At 43.3% G+C, this 16,934-nt stretch overlaps 1 protein-coding gene across 3 annotated transcripts in view; it reads left to right on the top strand.

The window, feature by feature from the left end:
- The window catches only part of TTC6 (tetratricopeptide repeat domain 6), a 255,994-nt gene that overhangs the window by 216,089 nt on the left and 22,971 nt on the right, over window positions 1-16,934 (top strand). For 2 of the 3 annotated variants that reach the window (XM_077262594.1, XM_077262589.1), the window contains one exon: window positions 8,252-8,404. The exons of the other annotated variant lie outside the window; for it this stretch is intronic. In XM_077262594.1, coding sequence (XP_077118709.1) covers window positions 8,252-8,404 — 153 coding nt within the window. The remainder of the gene's footprint in view (window positions 1-8,251; window positions 8,405-16,934) is intronic. 3 annotated transcript variants of the gene reach the window in all.

Here is a 16,934-nt window from a genome sequence, read left to right as displayed (position 1 = left end):
TCATCTACATGTGATACATGAATTCATTAGTTAGCTCTAAACACTTAATATTTGGTTATATAAATTAAACTTTTGCAGCATTTCTGATCTGTATATATATATATGTATATACCGTATATGTATTTATTACGAGGTGTTAGCCAGTCTTGATCAATTTTCCCCTATACCTATTCACAAAATAAAAAAATAAATTTATATACTGTATGTGTGTGTGTGTGTGTGTATATATATATATATATATATATATATATATATATATATATATATATATATATATATATATATATACACACACAGTATATATAAAATGTGTTTATTTCATGAATAGGTATAGGGGAAAGGTGAACAAGACTAGCTAACGCCTCTTAATAAATTTGTCATACCTTTTGGGCTTTCTATGCAATAGAAAATTAAATAATTTCATACTTGGTGTTTCCATTAGTTTTTTTGGGTAAGGTATAGTAAATTTATTATGCCTTGGTTGGCCATGCTGATTTGATAAGCTCAATCCACTGTTTTATAGAAGAGTGCCGGTACAGAATACGAAGTCTCCAGATGTACTGTAAATAATTTGTAGGCTGATTTCACAAGTTTTTAAATTCATAGCTACTGTTTCTTGTAATTCTAGACACATTACACAAAAAAATTGTAGTTAATTTAGACATTAATTTGAACGCGATAAATGGATGAGGAATATTGATCATGCAAGGACCATTAGGTGAGTTTTGTAAAGTGTGACATTTAAATTTTTTTTTTTTTCGTTTTTTAGTTTTGCTTTTTTGTTAATATAGTCTATTCCCCATGGGTTGTGTATATACAATTTAAACTATATTTTTTCCCTTACCTCTAACAAGGATAAATTATTCACTATTAGTGCAGTGCATGAAACACAACAGTCTAAGGCTACTTTCACATTAGCGTCGTGTGACGCATGTCGCAATGCGTCGTTTTGGAGAAAAAACGCATCCAGCAAAGTTGCCCGCAGGATGCGTTTTTTCGCCATACACTTGCATTAGCGATGCATTGCGACGGATTGCCACACGTCGCATCCGTCGTGTTTTGGCGGACCGTCGGCACAAAAAAAGTTCCATGTAAGTTTTTTTGTGCGTCGTGTCCGCCATTTTCGACCACGCATGTGCGGCCGAAACTCCGCCCCCTCCTCCCTACTCATCACAATGGGCAGCGGATGCGTTGTAAAACTGCATCCGCTGCCCACGTTGTGCTACATTAACACACTGTCCGTCGGTACGTCGGGCTGACGGTTTGCGACGGCCCGTACCGACGGACTAGTGTGAAAGTAGCCTAATAGAACAGCCCTTGCTTCAGAATGAACATTATCTTATCACCATCAGGCTTCTGCAGGAGCATTATCATCATCAGGCTTCTGCATCAGCATTATCATCATCAGGCTTCAGCAGGAGTATGTTCATTAGCCTTCAGCAGGAGCATTATCATCAGGCTTCTGCAGGAGCATTATCATCATCAGGCTTCAGCAGGAGCATTATCATCAGTGTTCAGCAGGAGCATTATCATCATCAGGCTTCAGCAGGAGCATTATCATCAGTGTTCAGCAGGAGCATTATCATCATCAGGCTTCAGCAGGAGCATTATCATCATTATGCTTCAGCAGGACCATTATCATCAGCCTTCAGCAGGAGCATTATCATCATCAGGCTTCTGCAGGAGCGTTATCATCATCAGGCTTCAGCAGGAGCTTTATAATCATCAGGCTTCTGCAGGAGCATTATCATCATCAGGCTTCTGCAGGAGCATTATCATCATCAGGCTTCAGCAGGAGCATTATCATCATCAGGCTTCAGCAGGACCATTATCATCATTAGGCTTCAGCAGGAGCATTATCATGAGCCTTCAGCAGGAGCATTATCATCAGCCTTCAGCAGGAGCATTATCACCATTAGCCTTCAGCAGGAGCATTATCATCATCAGGCTTCAGCAGGAGCATTATCATCATTAGGCTTCAGCAGGACCATTATCATCAGGCTTCAGCAGGAGCATTATCATCAGGCTTCAGCAGCAGCATTATCATCATCAGGCTTCTGCAGGAGCATTATCATCATCAGGCGTCAGCAGGAGCATTATCATCAGGCTTCAGCAGGAGCATTATCATCAGGCTTCAGCGGGATCATTATCATCGGGCTTCAGCAGGACTATTGTCATCATCATGCTTCAGCAGGAGCATTATCATTATCAGGCTTCTGCCGGAGCATTATCATCATCAGGCTTCAGCAGGAGCATTATAATCATCAGGCTTCAGCAGGATTATTATCATCATCAGGCTTCAGCAGGAGCATTATCATCAGGCTTCAGCAGGAGCATTATCATCAGGCTTCAGCAGGAGCATTATCATCATCATGCTTCAGCAGGAGCATTATCATCATCAGGCTTCAGCAGCAGCATTATCATCATCAGGCTTCTGCAGGAGCATTATCATCATCAGGCGTCAGCAGGAGCATTATCATCAGGCTTCAGCAGGAGCATTTTCATCAGGCTTCAGCAGGACTATTATCATCATCATGCTTCAGCAGGAGCATTATCATCATCAGGCTTCTGCAGGAGCATTATCATCATCAGGCTTCAGCAGGAGCATTATCATCAGGCTTCAGCAGGAGCATTATCATCAGGCTTCAGCAGGACTATTATCATTATCATGCTTCAGCAGGAGCATTATCATCATCAGGCTTCAGCAGCAGCATTATCATCATCAGGCTTCAGCAGGAGCACTATCATCATCAGACTACAGCAGGAGCACTATCATCAGGCTTCAGTAGGAGCATTATCATCATCATGCTTCAGCAGGAGCATTATCATCATCAGGCTTCAGCCAGAGTATTGTCATCATCAGGGTTGTTGCAATGTTATCAGGTGCAAATAATGTCAGGCTTTTGCCTTTAAGTCCCTCAATAATGCAGAATAATTACATGACCACAACATTCCAAATTAAAAAGCAAGACTTTGCTTTATTCTAAAAAACAAATACAACGTTTCAGGCCAACACGATACCTTTTCAAGCAATCAGTAGTGGCATATAATGTGATTTATATAAGAAAATAACATCTTATGATCAATTAAAAGGGAACTGTACTTTCAACAAACTTTGCATAAGTCAATAGTACAGACAAATATAAGAAACTTTGTAAGGTATCTTGTCAGTGAATTCTGCTTCTTTCTCCATTAATGAGACACTTTTTCCTCTCACTCTTGCCTTCCAAACTTGTCATCTACTGTGAATAAACTCCGTCTTGCTCAAGTCAAGATGAACTGCTAGCACAGTGAGGTGTCAGGTTACATACACAGCCAAAGTAGATGGCAGGAGCTGCTGAGCTCAGAGATTGGCTGCAGCTGTGATGTGAGCTCACTACATAACATCACCGTTGCAGCCAAAACACTGAAACTGGAGCAGCAGTGGAGAGCCAGGCTTCACCCAAGGAGGTATCATGTGTCGATTTGCGCTGGGGTGTGCAGCCATGGTGAACATGGACCAAATATGAAACAGCGAGGACTTCTCAGTCATACAAGACTGATCAGTTTAATTATCTTCCCAATTGCAACATTTGGCTGTGAGATGTGGATTCTCAAAAAAACAGACAGTAGAAAAATTGATGCCTTTGAGCTGTTGTTGCTAGAGAAAACTTTTACAAATCCTATGGACCCCTAGGATCACCAACAAAAATGGTCTTTATCATATAAACCCAGAGTTATCCCTGGAAGACAAGATCACCAGACAGAACCTAACCTATTTTGGATATGTAATGAGGACAAATTAGAAATGGAGGTGCTACATGGAATGGTTAGTGGTAAAAGGAAACGGAAGACCAAAGGCATGTTGGCTGGATACCATCAAGAATGACACTTTCAAAACAGCTGCAAATAATGCAGAGAGCCAGGCACAGTAATACTATATTACCAGTGATATAAAAAGACCAAGTAAGTGGAGGGTCTCACCTTGTGTGTTTGTGAAAGTCACAACAACTAATTGCTTGATGTATAGAGATGGCCAGGAATTTGGTGTCCTTTTTGGGAGAGCAAAAGAACTGTAGTGGTTCAGAGTGGGCAAAAAACAATATGGTTGTAAAAATAACCAAAACATAAAAAAATCCCAGGCTCCAAGGCTTAAAAAATTCCCTACCTTTCCCTAACTACGCTAATAGTTTTTGTATTTTGTTTCCCCCCTTCCTGTGTGATGATACTTCATTTCAGTATCCCAGTGCAGTCTTGGATGCTCAAACGAAGCGTCATCAGGGGCAGCGGCTGCTGTCACTGTTGCAGTCAGTGCACCCTCCCTAAAATGAAGTATCATAAGGGGCAGTGCTATTCCCTGCGTGGTGTGCAAAGTGCCCATTACACAGTTTGTGTTGCCAGCTCAGATCGTAACAAGCCAGCAAAACAGAGGACAGCGCACTGTCAGAGTGCGGATTCAGAATACCCGGCGGTGAGCAGAGAACAGTGCCGTCCCCACAAGTGACATCAACTGTGGAGGCGGCGATGGTCTCTGAACGTTGGGTATCCTGACATTGCGCACTAACAGTTTGCACTGCTCTGTTGCCAACTCTTCACTACTGATTTGAGCCGGCAACAGGCAGCACGCATTGTGCACTGTGCACATTGCACAGGGACTAGCACCACCCCTGAAATGAGTGTCACTGATGATACTTCATTTCAGGGAGCGGGCAGAGGCTGTGACAGTGACTGCAGCCCTCTGCCCCTGATGATACTTCGCTTTAGGGCGGAGGCAGACGCTGTGACAGTAACTGCAGCTTCAGCCTCCTGATGGCACTTTATTATAAGGAGGGAGCTGGGGCTGCGATAGTGACTGTAGCCTCTGCCCCCTGATGACGCTTCATTTTAGGGATGGGATAAGGGCAGCGACAGTGACTGCAGCTTTTGCCCCTTTATGGCGCTTCGTCTTAGGGGGTGGGCAGGGGCTTCAACAGTGACTTCAGCCCTTGCCCCCTGATGGCGCTTTGTTTTGGGGAGGAGGGGCTGCAACAGTGACCACAGCCTTTGATACCTGATGACGCTTCATTTGAACATCTCAACATGTCATTTTGTCATCATTTTTATTTATATTACATGTATAAACACAGGTATTAAAAGAGGATTCCCTAAACTGTTTTTCATAGCCGAACTGAGCAGGAGTAATGTAAATGTTAATGTAAAAGTTTCTCACTCAGTTTGCTTTCTTTTTTCCTTTTTTTACTTCCTGCATCAGTATAATTCCTTATGTTCAGGTAAATATGTCAGATTCTTTTTAAATTATTGTACCAACGTATAATTTAAACCTCTGTATGAAGACTAGCACCATGCAGTCTCCTTCGTTTGCGGTGTGAATAGCTCCAGGGTATTATTCCTTTAACAGGTTTATATTTCCACATCATATAAATTTGACTGTGCTTCATAGATTTCATTACACTGCATAACAATTGTTGTCAAGCTTTTTATAGAATCCATGAAGGACTGTGGATAAGGATCATTTATCGCCTTCCCTACATAGTATGCAGTATTACAGATATTCATATTCATAAATTGACTATGAATTACTGTAAAAAGAAATTCTCTGGCAGAGTAATGTATTCCCTATCATTACGGTACCTGTATGGCATTGCATTAAAAAAAATTCTCATTTTTTTCATAGCAATCAACTTTATACTGATGCTAATGGACAATTCAATGGATTTTTTTCAGTAACCCAAGTGAAAAAGACTTAAAGCAATCTTCTCTTCATCCTGGAATGGGTGACAGTAGGGAACAGTAGATTATAATCCATCATACGGAAATGTAGAAAAGACTTTCTTACCGTCAAATCAATACCGCATGGAAAGCTAGTGGTCTGTTGCGCATATTTATGCCAGCCGTGAACGGATATTATAGGTATCTCAATACCTAGGTATAGACTTTTACTAAAGGGCTTATCTCTTCTTTTTGGTTAAAAAATCTATAACTAGGTCTTCAACTATGAGCTATGATATTTAGAAGAAATATATAATAGTATTAAAACCACCTACCTAACATTGTGTAGGTCCCCCGCCAAGCCGCCATAACAGCTCTGACCTACTTATGGAGGAACGAAAGCCTTTGAAGGTGTCTTCTATCAGACATAAGCAGTGGATACTTTAAACGGTTGTTTCATCATCATCATCATCATCATCATCATCATCAATAGGGAAAATTGCAAACTGCTTTTACACACAAGCAACTTTGCAATATCCTTGTTATCAAAAATATTCTCTGTTTTTAATTTTATAGTTCACTGCTTGTTGACTAGGTTATCGGCCACCGCTACAGGCTACCAGCAGTTGCTGGAATCTTAGGGAAGGAGCACAATGCTGTGTTCTGGGGCAGGATCTGGTAGTCTTTGGTGTTATTGCACTCCTCTGTTGCTGCAGAGGTGGCCTCTGTTTGCAGCTTTGGATAGCACTGAGTTTGGGCTAGTGTGCACAATGACTCTGCTGGTTTGACTTTGAACGATCAGTCAAGCAGGAACACAACGTCCCCCAGCAAGCAGGAAATCGAGAGGGAGAAGAACAGTGCATTCCTGCTGAAGAGGACCATGCAACCTGTTTTGAGGTGTGGCCTCGATGGATTGGACTTGTTTTTTCAGCACCTCCCTCATATACAAGATTGGATTGAGATCTGGGAAATTTGAATGTCAAGCTAACACCTTCAGCTCTTTGTCATGTTCCTCAAATCATTACTGGACAATTTTAGCAGTGTGTCGGGGCGCATACTCCTGCTGATAAAGAGGCCAATGCCATTAAAGAATATTGTCACCATAAAGGGGTGTAATTGGAGATACCGTACGTGTCAAAGTGTGGATGGAATTTTCTTCTATTATTATTTTATTATTATTATTATTTATTTATATAGCACCATTAATTCCATGGTGCTGTACATGACAAAGGGGGTCCATACAGGGTTATAAATATCATTTACAGTAAACAAGTTTACAGTGACAGACTGGTACAAAGGGGAGAGGACCCTGTCCTTGCGGACTTACATTCTATGGGGTAGTGGGGAAGAGACAGAAGGTCAGAGGTGCAGCAGCTCTGGCAATGGAGAGGCGGCTGCTCTGGCGATGGCGAGGTGGCAGAATGGTTATTGCAAGCTGTAGGCTTTCTTGAAGAGATGGGTTTTCAGGTTCCGTCTGAAGGATCCGAGGGTGGTGGATAGTCGGATGTGTTGAGGCATGGAATTCCAGAGGATGGGGGATATTCGGGAGAAATCTTGGAGGCGGTTGTGTGAGGACCGAATAAGTGTGGTGGAGAGTAGGTGGTCTTGGGAGGATCGGAGGTTACGTGAGGGAAGGTATTGGGAGATTAGTTCAGAGATATAGGGAGGGGACAGGTTGTGGATGGCTTTGTAGATCAGTGTTAGTAGTTTGAACTGGATTCGTTGGGGAATTGGGAGCCAGTGGAGGGATTTGCAAAGGGGAGAAGCAGGGGAGTAGCTAGGAGAGAGGTGGATTAGCCGGGCAGCAGACAGACTGGAGTGGTGCAAGAGAGTTAGCGGGGAGGCCACAGAGGAGGGTGTTGCCGTAGTCGAGGCGGGAGATGATGGGATGTGTGTAATTTTTTTTCTCCATACTCTAATCCAGGGGTCCCCAACTCCAGTCCTCAAGGCCCACCAACAGGTCATGTCCCCAGGACCTCCCCAGCCCTGCCCAGGTGATAATTGCATCACCTGTGCAATACAAAGGAAATCCTGAAAACATGATCCGCTGGTGGGCCTTGAGGACTGGAGCTGGGGAACACTGCTCTAATCATCCGAAAGAATCGGATTACACTGCGATCAGCATAATTGACAAGATTTTCTTGCATAAGAGAATATACGCTCGTCTGTACCTGTTAATCCCTTTGATAACATCCCCATAGTGACCGGGCCAAATTTGTGAAATCTGACCATTGTCACTTTATGTGGTAATAACTCTGGAATGCTTCAACAAATCCCAGTGATCTTGAGATTTTTTTTGTGTGGGATATTATAATTTATAGTACTGCTTTTGTGGCACTGAACCTGCATGCTTCCCATGTTAGGCCTGATAATGAATCATCAGTCCACCACTTTATGTAGACAATTCTGTTTTGGATCCAGTAAATTAGTCATCACAGTTTTTTCTTTTGTCGAAGTTGCTCAGATCATCACACTTACTAAATTTTGCCTTTCAATTTTTCCATCATCATATGTGCCTGTGTAAATATGTGATATATTTAGCAGATATTCCTGTCTTCTTCAGGCCCAGGGACTTCTTCAGAGAGCTTGGAACCAGTTTACTGTGGCTCTGGATATCGATGCAAGAAGTATTCTGGGATTTGAGGGCCGCTCTATTGTAAATTTGCAAATAGGGGACACGTTTGCTGCTCTGCAGGACATGAATGCTGCATTAAAGGTGATCTCGTTAATGATACATCACAGTGTTTCTAGAGCAGATATAAGTGTCAGGCATCGATATATACATTTCATGTCATGTTTCATGTAAACTTCACTTCCTAATAAAATAAATATAACTACTTGATCTGTCCTTCGGTTTAGCCATTCTGGAGCTATAGCAATTTTATAGCTAGGTTACAACTAATATGGCCACATTCCTGGTCCAACATGGTCTGTCACTTCATTTTTTCTGGACACTTGAATGACAGATATGCATCACTCACTTATCTTTTGTTTCCATATCTTGAATTATCCCAGAAAATTTGCAAAACTCTAAGGCCGTTGGACTCGCCAACGTTTGACTATGTAAATGCATTTCAGGAAAAAGACACTTCTTTTTTTCCGGAAGCAGTTTCACTGGCAGTTTTGCTAACATTTTGTGGCGGCTCTGCCATCAGTGTCTTTTTTTTCTACACCTTCAACTGTAACTAGCTAGCTGCTTGAATGATCATGCTGCTTTTATCAGCTTTGTGGTTTCCGAACCCTGAAGTAATTAAAAGGAGTGAAATTAGATGTAACATGTGCACAGCACAGTCCTTTTTTTATTGCTGTGCATTATGTTCTTTTTATTTTTTTGCAGCGCTTTTTCAAGTGGGTTCCAAGCAGAATCCACCTGAAAAGACCACATTTGTCTGGAAAAAGTCCCGTCATCCTGTTCACGACGTCACCCTTGAAAGGATTTTTGTATCATTGGCAAATTAATGGTTAGTTTTCCTGTATGGTTTTATAGTTTTTGTAAGCATTATTGCTTATTTTTTCTTGCACACATGGTGTCACGATTCATTATGGGATTCGTGGCATCTCTGGTTCTGCTGTAATTTATATATTGTTTTTTCCTTTTGGTCCAGCAAGAGTTAATGTCAGTCTCTTGCTAGCAGCTGCTTTTATGCTAGTCAGCTTATGTTGGTTGGTAACCACTCCCACCTTCCTTTAAATAGTCACATGACCCATCAGCTGATCGTCAATAATAGTCTTATTCTATGCCAACCACCCTGAAGTGAGGAGCTCTCCTGTGTCTATGGTTTTGCTGAAGCTGCGGGAGTTCAGATTCCTGGTGCTGTTTTCCATGCTGCTGTGGAGCTTGGCAGCAGAGTCTTAAGCTGAGTATTTTGTGCCTTTTTCTATGTCTGTCCCATGTTTGTCTCTTCCCCTGTGTTTTTACCATCTGCTTCAGTGGTGAGGCGAGCGTCCTTGCCGGCCATTGCACTAGCCAGGGTATATTGAGGTTGTCGGGGTCGTAAAACGACAATTACCCTTCCTTCACCAGTCATTCCAAATTAATATGTGTGCAGGGCATCTGGTACTGGATAAGAATAAATCAGACAGGTAGCTGGTTCAAACTTAGTTAATGCCCCGTGCATCCACACATGTCTGCAGCGGTCACACCAACTGACTTTATTCTAAAATACACAATACTATATTGAGTGTTAGGGGAAGGCGTGCATTAGGCGGGGTTTAAGCTAGCATCCAGTCTTTCTGATTTGTTCTGACGTCTTCTGGTGGATTCCTCCTTTTCTTCACATTCTTTAAGTTTCGTTTCTGAGGAAATGGCTTAACCCTTCGGTCACTAACCTGAAACGAAACTGAACTCTAGCGGCCATCTTTAAATACAATTACATTTGCATTAACTAGCAGATAGGAAAAACTTATTGTTTCACAGTATAAAAGTATAGCAGTACAAAGAGAGTATAAAGATTTATATAAAAGTACAAAGGTATATAAGAAAATACATTTTCACCTTGACAATCCCCCCTAAACACTAAGTTTTTCCCTTAAAGAAAGATCCTTCGAGACTGTCCATGTGATGGGAAAAGGGGAGGTGGATTTCTTCATCCAGACACCTCAGAAACTCTCCCCTAGCGAGAGGCCTCCAGGCAGCTGAACCCTTCACTAACTTCACATGGAGTTCTCCCACTGTCCCTAAACTAAATCTCTTAGCATCATCTGAGAATGGGGGGTTTTGTCTACTCTCTTGAGAGGAATATACTTCGGGATCTCCCCTGGATCAGTACCATTGTACTCTGATGGATCTACTTCTTGATTGAGGAAGGTGCCAGTCGGAATTGCTTTGGCAATAACCTTTTTATACAAGGGAATAACACAACAGAGAATTATCGATCCAATTACAAGGAGGGCAATTAGTACTAAACAAACTTGTTGAAGGAATCCCTTGATCCCACCTAACCAACTGGAGAAGAAAGATGTGTCTGCTCCAGCATACATGACACGTCGTCTTATTGTCCTAATTTGTTCAACTTCTTTAGAAACCTTCAGGTCTTTCGGATCTACATTTCGCCATTCAGGTCTGGCTGTCTATATTTCGTCTCGTAAGTCTTTGGTCATACCGTCAATGAATGTATTTACCAATACTCTAACATCAAGTGGGTTTATGGGACTGTACTCCATGTCTTCCCATTTCAGCTGTAATCGTCCAAAGTATAGCTCTACACTCTCTCCTTTGTCACATCTGTAGAAAATCTTAATTTGCGTCCTAGCACGTCACCTGTTTTCGTGCTCACTAACTACCTAGGCCTGCCTAGGTGGATTTATACATCTATCATATGGTCATTATTTGTCTGTAGAATGAGAAAGGTTGGTTCTCAGGGTCAGCCAATTGTTTTTGCGTAGCTAGCTAGTCAGTGGGCCTCCAGGGATAATACTCCTGTATCTGTCTTACCCTACCTGATGTGGTCGGTTCTCTGGTGGTGGGGGCGACATGACATGCTGGTCTACAGCTCCTTCCCAAAAGGATTACTGTCAGCCTACTCCTAAAAGTTAATGTCCCCACTATCCACCAACCACAATCCTGTGTCAGCTTCTTATATCACTGCATGTGATCTTGTCTGGACATGATTCAGTGTAATTCTCTTAGGTCGGGTTGCAGCACGGGTCATACAAGTGTTAGGGCCCAAGTCCTCAACTATATCCTGAAAGGCATCACAGCTATAATTAACAAATCTTTGTTCATTGTAATATATATATTTGATCCATTCAACATTTTTATTAATCTGCATCTGTGGTACTATAGAAGCAAAGCCGGCATAAATCTGGTTCTGGGCTTTAAACTGGTCAGGCACCCCCCTTGGCACTCCAATGGCATCAATATATATACTAGTGGATCTTCTTCATAACTCATATGGAGCTGATCGAGACTTCTCCTCTTTCTGGTAGGTTCATCAGGTATCTTTGGTGTACATATATTGTGTATGTTTAATTAGCAAATCAGTATCTAGAGAACTGTTCTCCTTGCAGAAACCTGTCTCAAAAATCCCTACTAGTGTACCTGTGGTGTCGTGGGAATTGTAGCAGGTGTAATTGTCAGCTAATACGGTTACTCCTCCTGGAACCTTTAGTTTGGGTTTCTCATGAATTAGTAGGACATAATCTGGACAATCAGTGGACTTCAGACCTTTCAAACGATTCATGACACAGGCAGTGGTGTTGTCATCAGGAAAAAGCAGTGCATGTGTGTACAGATGTGTATTCGCAGCAGCACAAGCAATACATCCTACAGAGATATTCTGGACTCTTACATTGTATCTCACCCATTCTAACCATAGGTTTTTCCTTGGGGCTGTTTGTGTTTCTATGGAGAAAACCTCTTGCCAACTGAGACCTGGAATGGGGATCACTTCATTAACTACATTTTGCAAACGCTCACCTGGGCCTGTTTTAGGTGTACTGGTAACGGGGGCTTTGGTTGGTCTGAAACTAATATCCTGGAGCTGTATATGGCCTAAATACGCATAGGGTCCCGCACTGAATACATAATTATAATGCCTTCCTAATACGAACGTCTGCAGATCAGCAGATTGGGGGTTTTCAAGATTCAGGAGGAGGGGGTGACAACTTTTACCCCATTTACAGCCCCTAAGTGGTTGCAGAAGGGCTGTTAGATGCATTCTCTCACGAAGACTCCTACCCGTCCCATCCTTGGGGAGCATGGCTTCACTAGGTTTATATCCCCAATCATCTCCCGTATTCCAGGCAGCATCTGTCTAATAATAACAGTTATTGTTGTCATTTCTGGTAACACACATATAAAACTGGATGATCTCCTCTACCACCCGTCCAGTCTCGAGGCACTTGACTACATCACAGAAATCAAATCGCCAGATATTCACTGGGGCTGTCAGGTTTACCCAGAGAATAGTGGGGCCAGAATTCTTATTTACAATAGGGGCCGAAGAGGTAGGGGCAAGGATGGCCCTCAGTTCCAGGATCAAAAACAACAGCAACATTTCCCTTCAGTCACTTCTGTGACTAAACACTGGTTCGGTCTCTTTTACAGTGTGAGGCGTGGATCCAGGTGCTCTTTCCTTCAAGTTTTACTGCAGTGGGGGTGACCAGGATCACCGTGTGAAGTCCTTCAAATCTCGGCTGGAGACAATCTCTGCACACAAACTTTTTCACATACACCAGGTCTCCTGGCACAAAGGGATGGTGTCCAGGAACCTTGTCTGGGTCTAGAAGCGAACTGAAGACAGTTAAATGCACTTTGGCAAAGTGTCCATGTAAGGCCTGCACATAGCTAGTCAAGTCCTGGTACTTGAGTTGCAACTGTTGTGGAAAGAAACATTCAAGATTGGGGCTCCTGCCAAACAGAATCTCATACGGTGACTGTCCTGTCTGGGGTATATCTTACTGAAAACAAAGCTAGAGGAAGGCATTCTGTCCATGGTTTACCAGTCTCTGTCATTGCCTTCTGGATTTTAAGCTTAAGAATTCCATTTAGTCTCTCCACTTTCCCACTGCTCTGCGGATGGAGTATGCAATGCTTGACTTACCCCCAGTGCTGCCATTACCTCTGACATGATCTCTCCAGTAAAATGGGAACCCTGATCGCTTTCAATGACTTCAGGAACTCCATACCTGCATATGATCTCAGCCATCAGTTTCTTCGCCGTTGTCTTAGCCGTAACTTTGGCAACTGGGTAGGCTTCTGGCCAACCTGAAAATAAATCAATGCAGACCAACACATACTCATACGTCCCTACCCTGGGTAACTGAATTTAATCAATCTGCAGTCTCTGGAATTGGTTAAAGGGGCCGGGGAGTGTGTTTGGATGGGGTTTTCACTGTCCTACTCTGATTATGTGTGGCACATATCATGCAGCTCTGTACCTGGCTTTCTGCGCAGGTGGAAAACCCGGAGGCAATCCATTGTTTCTGTAGGGTGTCACACATGGCCGTCTTCGAGTGGTGCACATTCCCGTGCAGAACCTGTGCCATCATTGGGTACAGTACCTGTGGTAGGCAGACCTTTTCACCCCTCCCCCATAGTCCAGTAACGGTATCAGAGCAAGCCCCTATCTTTTGCCACCTATTTTTCTCCTCCTTACTTGCCTGTTTTAGTAACCGGGCTAAGATGTCTTTCAACACAAGTGGAGATGGTGGGGTGTCCAGGTGATGTACTTGAGAGGCCACAGGAGTGCTTGCTGCTTTCTTCGCAGCCTGGTCTGCCAGTGTGTTAACCTTCGTCCGTCCATCAGTGCCTTTGCTATGTGCCTTTACCTTTATGATGCCTGCTTAGGTGGGAAACTGTAGTGCATTCATAAGTTGCTGGACTGCCTCAGCATATTTAAAGGGGTGGCCATTTGCTGTCAGGAAAGCCCTGGCTCTCCAGATAGGCCCATAACCGTGTGTAATGCCAAAAGCATACCTGGAATCAGTGTAGATATTTACAGTCTTACCTTCTGCTAGTTTGCACGCTCTGCTTCTTGTGCAGACATATAAGCTGGCATTGACTCTGCCTTGATTACCTCATGTTCTGAGACCACAGCATATCTGGTACAGTAGCATCCTCGGTCATCTTGGTGACGGGATCCATCTACAAAAAGCTCAAAATCAGCATTAGAATAGGCACACTAGAGACCAGCCGTTTCCTGAGACATCAATTCTAGACAATCATGTGGTTTGGAAACCTAATCTTGTTCCTCTGGATCCATTCTAGAAAGAAAAAGAGTGTCCTTTTTCATGTCACCTTCATGTCACCTACTCCTCCCCCCTTTGGATCCAGGGGAACTAGGAGAAAAGTAGCAGGGTTCAGGACAGCGCACCTTTTTAAAGTCACATTAGTAGGCATGAGAATAGCACACCGAAGTCGCAGCTGTCTAGCCATGGACATATGTGGCTAGATTGTACCTGGTTAAAGATACTATGTACATCATGTGGGGTGTGGACCATCAGTGGGTGATCCAAAACAATCTCTGAAGACTTGTGTAGCAACAGCTGGACAGACAACACGGGCCGAACACAGAAGGGGCTTTCTCTTGCCACCGTACCCAGGCGGCCGCTGTAATAAGCAACAGGTCTCTGTTTGTCTCCATGAAGCTGAGTCAGCACACCTGTAGCATGTCCTGCATAAGTGAGCTCTGTCTGCATGACAGTCTGCAATACTGTACGGCAGTGCTCGGGTGTCTTGTAATCAGTATCTAGGGCCTGCAGTGTGTAACACTATATCACAGGGCAGATTCCCTCTTTGGGTGGACATAGCGTCTCCTGGATGCAAGGGGCCATGAGCGGCAAGGTAGGCCTGACACTCTTGGGCTATAACTGGCCCCCCTTTTTTTTTTTCTTAACGGGAAACACGGGTGTGTTACATGGAGAAACACAGGGTATCAGGGCACCATTATCGAATAACATTTGTATTTGCCCCTTGAGACACTGCTCCTGATCATGTTTCAAAGGGTACTGATGGACTTTGGGAAAAGGAGCACCAGGTTTGAGAAACACTTTTACTGGTTCTACAGGCATTATTGGGGGAGAATCTGGGTCTATCAGGACCATCATAACTGTGGGAAGGGCAAGTAGGATACACATCTCTTTATATTCATCTGCATAGGAGTTATATAACGCAAGGACCATCTGACCATCATCTTGGAATTATATCCTGGAGCAGAACTGTAATAATAAATCTGCCCCCAGTAAATTTACCGAACATATAGAAAAGATTACGAACTGAGCAGTAACTTCAGGGAAAGGTCCCACAGGGATAGGTTTTATAAGAGTATATTTATTGGGTCTGTCATCTACTCTAATTAAAACAAGCTCTTGATCTGAGAATTTGCATGGCGGGGCTGGGGAGATAATGAAATTCCCATACGGGGTTAAAGGCGTATTGGAATGTGAAGCTGGACTCACGTGTACGAAGGGAGGAGGCAGAAACTAGAGTCTGTTACATAGACAGTAAGAAGCGCTGCTGATTTAACCCCTTTCCTTTCCTGCTGGACTCAATTCTTTTGAAAACCTTTTACTATTTGCAATGCATCATCCGGAGTGGAAATCTCAATATCGGGTCTACTACAAAAAGGTATGAATGGGCTTTTTATTACAATGGGAATCCCAGATCTTCAAACACTACCATAAGACGCCCATAGAACTTCTCGGCAGTCCAGGATATATTGGTGGCTTTTACCAATCTTTCAATTACGTACAAGTTTTCATCGAAGACTAGACACAGGTCTATTTCACTTCCAATCTCATACAGTACTTATTGCTTCAAATACAAATCTCTCAGTGTGTATTAAACCAAGGACAGAGAAAACTTTGGAATGCAATACATGGCCCCCCCCCTCCCCCGTAGCCCACAGCGCCGAGGGGAAAAATTGCAAGCAGGTCGCGCAGGGATTCACTCAGCCCCTCCCATCTAGTAACACGGAGATAAGAACTTCCACTGCATTCTTCAGCGCTGAAGGGAGAGCAAGAGCCCAACTCTATACCCCCCTTTCTTCTCCGGCACATAGCGTAGATAAGGAGAAAGAAGAAAAAACTGACAAAGAAATCTTGCAGCGGTCTGCTCAGCCCCTCCCCTACAGTACACAGCACTGATACAAAGCTCCGTATCTTCTACAAAGTCACAAATTACAGCAGTTTTCAGACCTAATTTCTACAAAACTTTCCTATAATCCTCCGTGGTCTGGGCGGAGCCCCAAGGACGGTCCGTACACACACACACGGCAGGTCTCCACCCAGATTGGATTCTGCACAACACAAACAGGACACACCTACACTTCTGGAGATCTCTTTCCGCCGCCATTACAGGGCGCTGGCTGAGACTGCATTTTCATCATCAGTGGCACGGCGGCCATTTTACAATCTGTAAGATCACAGTTCACAGGCATTTTATAACCAAACACGGGCTCTACATTATCTGATCCTCCCCTCCATCAACCTATTCTCATCCTTTGTTCTTTAAGCCTCGCGCAACTCGCAGATAAGCTTCTTGACTGTCTCTTGCCCTCCCGTGACCATTGTCTTGACTTCCACGGCATCCTCATCTAACTTGTGGGGCACAGACTTCTTTTGCTTTAAGATACGCAGCTTGGCTCACAGAATACAACGCCCTGCTATAGCTCAGGATCGCTGGCAGCGATATCAACACTGGTATTCTGCAATATGGAATCTCGCTCAACGTATTAGAAAAATTAGAGCCTCGCGCTCAATATTTTCTGTCCCTAACCTGAACACCAGTGATTAACAGACTATCC

The sequence above is a fragment of the Ranitomeya variabilis genome, chromosome 1 (assembly GCF_051348905.1).
Source record: "Ranitomeya variabilis isolate aRanVar5 chromosome 1, aRanVar5.hap1, whole genome shotgun sequence".
Taxonomy (NCBI): Eukaryota; Metazoa; Chordata; class Amphibia; order Anura; family Dendrobatidae; genus Ranitomeya; species Ranitomeya variabilis.
This window is presented reverse-complemented; position numbering and strand designations above follow the sequence as displayed.